The sequence below is a fragment of the Delphinapterus leucas genome, chromosome 15, assembly GCF_059928025.1.
Source record: "Delphinapterus leucas isolate spDelLeu-1000000601 "Yukka" chromosome 15, BTC_Dleu_Yukka2, whole genome shotgun sequence".
In the NCBI taxonomy this organism is placed as follows: domain Eukaryota; kingdom Metazoa; phylum Chordata; class Mammalia; order Artiodactyla; family Monodontidae; genus Delphinapterus; species Delphinapterus leucas.
Window position 1 is genome coordinate 37,923,312 of NC_143143.1, and position 3,945 is coordinate 37,927,256.

At 66.2% G+C, this 3,945-nt stretch overlaps 1 protein-coding gene across 1 annotated transcript; it reads right to left on the reverse strand.

Moving 5' to 3' along the window:
- Positions 1-414: 414 nt before the first annotated feature.
- On the reverse strand, positions 415-3,326 carry PRR35 (proline rich 35). Its single transcript, XM_022594818.2, has 2 exons — positions 1,337-3,326; positions 415-1,071 (listed from the first exon to the last, which is right to left on the reverse strand). Exons 1-2 carry the CDS (start codon positions 2,488-2,490, stop codon positions 450-452), a joined length of 1,776 nt encoding a protein of 591 aa, XP_022450526.2. The 5' UTR covers positions 2,491-3,326; the 3' UTR covers positions 415-449.
- Positions 3,327-3,945: the final 619 nt, after the last annotated feature.

A 3,945-nucleotide genomic window follows, 5' to 3' on the forward strand; every position in this document is an offset into this window, starting at 1 on the left:
CCAGGGCTGAGACCGTGCACACCTACCTGCCTCCCCCCGCCCCACTCTGCCCCCCCATAGAAAGCTCCCCACTCTCTCCCCAGACTCCGGCCCCCCAGGGAGGGCCCAGTCCACAAGAGGAGGTCTGAACACTGCCCCCCTGACGCTCAGTCTGGGGACATTTCTGCAGAAGGTGACGCTAGACCAGCGAGGGATGAAGGAGGCCCAGACGGGGTGTGAAGGTGGTTTCCATTTTAATGTCCACAACTGTTATCACTAAAGAGCCATGACCCTCTGCTGTGCTTGTGTGGCCCCAGAGACGGGTGTGGCCACGGCGGGTGGGGTCTGTCCACGGGCATGCTGGGGCCTGTCCACGGGCATGCTGGGGCAGGTGTGGGGCCAGGCAGCAGGCATGGGGTTGGAGAAGGGCCCCTGTCTGTTAAGGACAGAGATGGCAGCAGGGGCTGTGGTCAGACCTCGGCACCCGTGGGGTTCTGCAGGCCAGGGACAGCCTCAGGGGGCCAGGAGCCCCCAGGCCCACCACGGGTGCCCCAGCTGCCAGGAAGGACAGGGTCCTCTGGGGCCTGGAGGGGAAGACCCGGTGGAGGGACACTGGAGTCAGCCTCACACTTGGTGGTGTGGCTGGACAGAGGCTGGGCTGCCAGCATGCCGGGTGGCTTGGGGGTCCCCCGGACCAGCATGGGGCCCAGCTCCGGCTGCCCCCAGAGCCCTGGGGGCACCTCATGCCCCTTGGTGGGTGCCCGTTTCACAGAGAGGTCGAGGGGAGTGTCAGGTGGCCGCACGGCCCGCTCCAGAGCCTGGTGGATGGTGAGCAGCTCCCGGCGGATCTTCCCCAGCTGCTCCCGCAGAGGCCGCGGGGCCAGGCCCCCAGCAGGCGCCAACTGGCCCAGGCGCTGTTCCACCCTGGCACAGTCACCAAGGGCCCGAGTCAGGTCCTCGCCCACGTGCCCAGGGCCCCCCAGCACCAGGCCCAGCGGTTGCTGGGGCAGGGGGGCCGCAGGACCAGGGCTCTCAAGGTCACTTAGCTCCTTGTCCTCAGGCCACAGCATCACGGAGGGGCCAGTCCTCAGGCTGGGGGGCAGAAGCCAGTCAGGAGGCTGTGCTGCGTGCACAGTGCCCCACCCCCTTCACGCCCCTGTCCAGCCTGGCGCCCTGGCCTAGGGCCTCGGAACCCCATAAAGAAGGACAGTTTGGCTCTCTGGTCTCAGTCTCCCCTCTGCGGCCTGAAGCCCCTATTCCTGGTGACTGAGCTCCAGCTGGGGGCCCAGCCACCCTCCCTCCCAGCCCTCTTCCCACCTCTCCTAACACCCCCACGACTGGGGCCCCTGACACCCACCTGCTCTGGGAACTGAATTTCATCCTGCTGCAGGGGTCCTGCGGGGGTTCTGGCCTGCTTCCCGGGGCCGGCTTCCTCTTGGGGTCGCTCTGGGCAGGCCGCTCCAGCTCCGCCTCCTTCCCTGGGTCCCTGAGAGCACCACGGGGCCAGGGCCCACCCAGCCCAGGCACTGGCAACTTCAGCAGCCCAGGGACCAGAGTCTCGGGGGGCCCTTTGGCGGGGGCGGAGGGCTTGGCAAGGGCAGTCTTGCCTGCCGGCAGCCCCAGGCTGTGCTCCAGGAGCAGGGGGTAGTACAGGTGAGGCACCAGGGCCGGGCGCTCTGGGGGCTGTGGGGCAGGGAAGGCAGTGGCCGGGGGCAGTAGGGGGCTGGCTGAGGCCAGGAAGGGCACGTGGGCGGCAGCGGCCAGGGAGGGCCCCAGGTAGGAAAAGAGGCCCGGGCCGAGAGGGTAGTTGACGCCCAGCAGGGACAGGTGGAGGCTCTGGGCCTCAGGGAACTCCCCGGGGGTGGGCGGGGGGTAGCAGGGGACACTGCTCTCAGGGCCCGTGGCAGGCACGTCCACCCCGGACGTGCTCCTCGGGCCCCCACCCCTCCCCGGCTTCCACGACTCGGCCAGGAGGCCACCGAGGCTCGCACCCTTCTGGGGGTCCCTGGCCTCAGGGAGCAGTGTCTCTGGGGACCCCTCGGCCCCTGGCCTGGGGCCCCCAACCCAGCGGCGCAGGGAGAGGACATCGGTGACCATATGGTCGGGCGTGGGGGGAGCGTCCAGCGCTCCTTGGGGCCGGCCGCTGGGGTCCATGGGGTCCGAGGAATCCGTGGGGTGGCCTGGGGTGGGTGCACGTGGCCGGGACGCGGCCGATGCCCGGCGGCAGGCCCAGTCGGGGGAGTCCAGCAGGAGGGAGAGGGAGTCCTTACAGAGGCTGTACTTCATGTGGTTGTAGAGGTGGGACTTCTCCAGGCAGGTGAAAGGGCACTGGAAGCACTTGTAGTTGTAGGGTTTGCCCCAGGGCCGTGGGATATAGTGTGGCTTCTTAGGCTTCCTCGCCCGGGCCCGTGCCCCGGGGCCCAGGCGGCATGAGCCTGCCTCTCCGGACATGGCAGCTGCTAACGGGCAAGCCCCGGCCCCATGGCCACCTGCGGACAGGGCCTCGGTCATTGCCAGCCGCACCGGCCGATGCCCCCTCCCCTCCGTCACAGCTCAAGGCTAAGCATCCAGGCACCGGCACCCGCCCCGTCCACCTCCCTGGCCTCTGCCAGCAGAAGTGGCCTCCCTGCCTCACTCTCTGTATGGTTAGCAGACACACGGCAGAAAAAATGCAGGATGCCCAGGTAAATGGGACTCGGGTAAACGGGAAATACTTTTTTAGTATAAGTATGACCTAGCCAATATTTGGAATGTGCACTAAAAAAATTATTTGTTGTTCATCCGAAATTAAAGCTTAAGTCCTGTACTTTATTGGTTGACCCTACACGCATCTCTCCCCTCAGGCTTGGCCAGTCCCCAGCAGGCCCATTTCTGGTGTGATTCCATCCACGCCCATCTCCCCGACACCAGCAGAGCCTGGGTCTCTGTCTACCCCCCGAGCACTGGGTGAGTGACTGGAGGAAGTCAAGTATGACCAGACTCACTCCTGGGGACACGGCCCTTCCTTGTCTTAACCCCTCCAGAGACTTTCCTGCCCGCGGGAAAGCCAAGATAAGAGCCGTGAGATGAGAAAGCAGCAGAGGTTCTGAGCGCCTGTTTACACAGTGTCCCTGGTCTGCAGGGCGTCGGGTGGGCACTGTGGTCTCTGAGGGGGCCAGTCTTGCGTGGGCCAGGCCAGGCTGGGGGGCGTGGATGTCCAGCATGGCCTCACGGCACAGCCACCTGCTCAGCCTGGCTCCATCTGGGTGGCTGCCGGCAGGTCGGCAGCCGAGCCTGCAGCGGCCGAGCTTGGCCAAGACCCTCCTCTCCCCATGCCCCCGCACGCTTGCTCAGAAGCCGCTCTGCACTCCATCTGGGCTGCCACCTGGGCTGTCCACCGCCCCAGTGTGCGCCTCAGCCGGGTGCTCAGCGAGTGTGTGCACACAAGCGTACAGCTCCCGCTGAGCCCTCCTCACTCAGCGCCTGGAGGGACCACCTCTGCACGGCTGGGCTGACTCGGAACAGAGAGCAGGGCGGCCACCAAAATGCAAGGGGCCCAGGCACACGAGGCTCACACTCCACTCAGAGTGGACGGGGTCACTGCACACATGAATGCACTCGGCACGGCCGGGGGTGTGAACAGGCACAGGGCGCATGCACACACACACACGCACACCCGAGGACACACAGGGTCACAGTCACTCACGGATGTAGACACATGTACACTTGCTCTGCTCCCGGGGTTCAGGGACGGCCAGGGCACTGAGCAGGGCAGGGCTGGGGTAGCTGGGCAGCCTTTGGGAGCAAGCTGTCCTCCCCGCTGGCCTTCGGGCTCTGTACATGGCAGGCAGTCATGTCTGCTGCCCCCAAACACTGGATGGCCACCCCCATTATGGAAACAGCCACAGGGGTGGAGAGGGCTGCCTGTCCAAATGGGCCCTGTGGAGGTGGGGTTGGCATGGCCATGGCTAGAGTGTGGAGGGCAGG

Excerpts from the sequence above, each read along its gene's own strand:
- PRR35 (XM_022594818.2), bottom strand. The coding sequence starts at position 2,490 with ATGACCGAGGCCCTGTCCGCAGGTGGCCATGGGGCCGGGGCTTGCCCG. Across the intron at positions 1,072-1,336 it reads AAATTCAGTTCCCAGAGCAG|CCTGAGGACTGGCCCCTCCG; the intron begins GTGGGTGTCAGG and ends TCTGCCCCCCAG.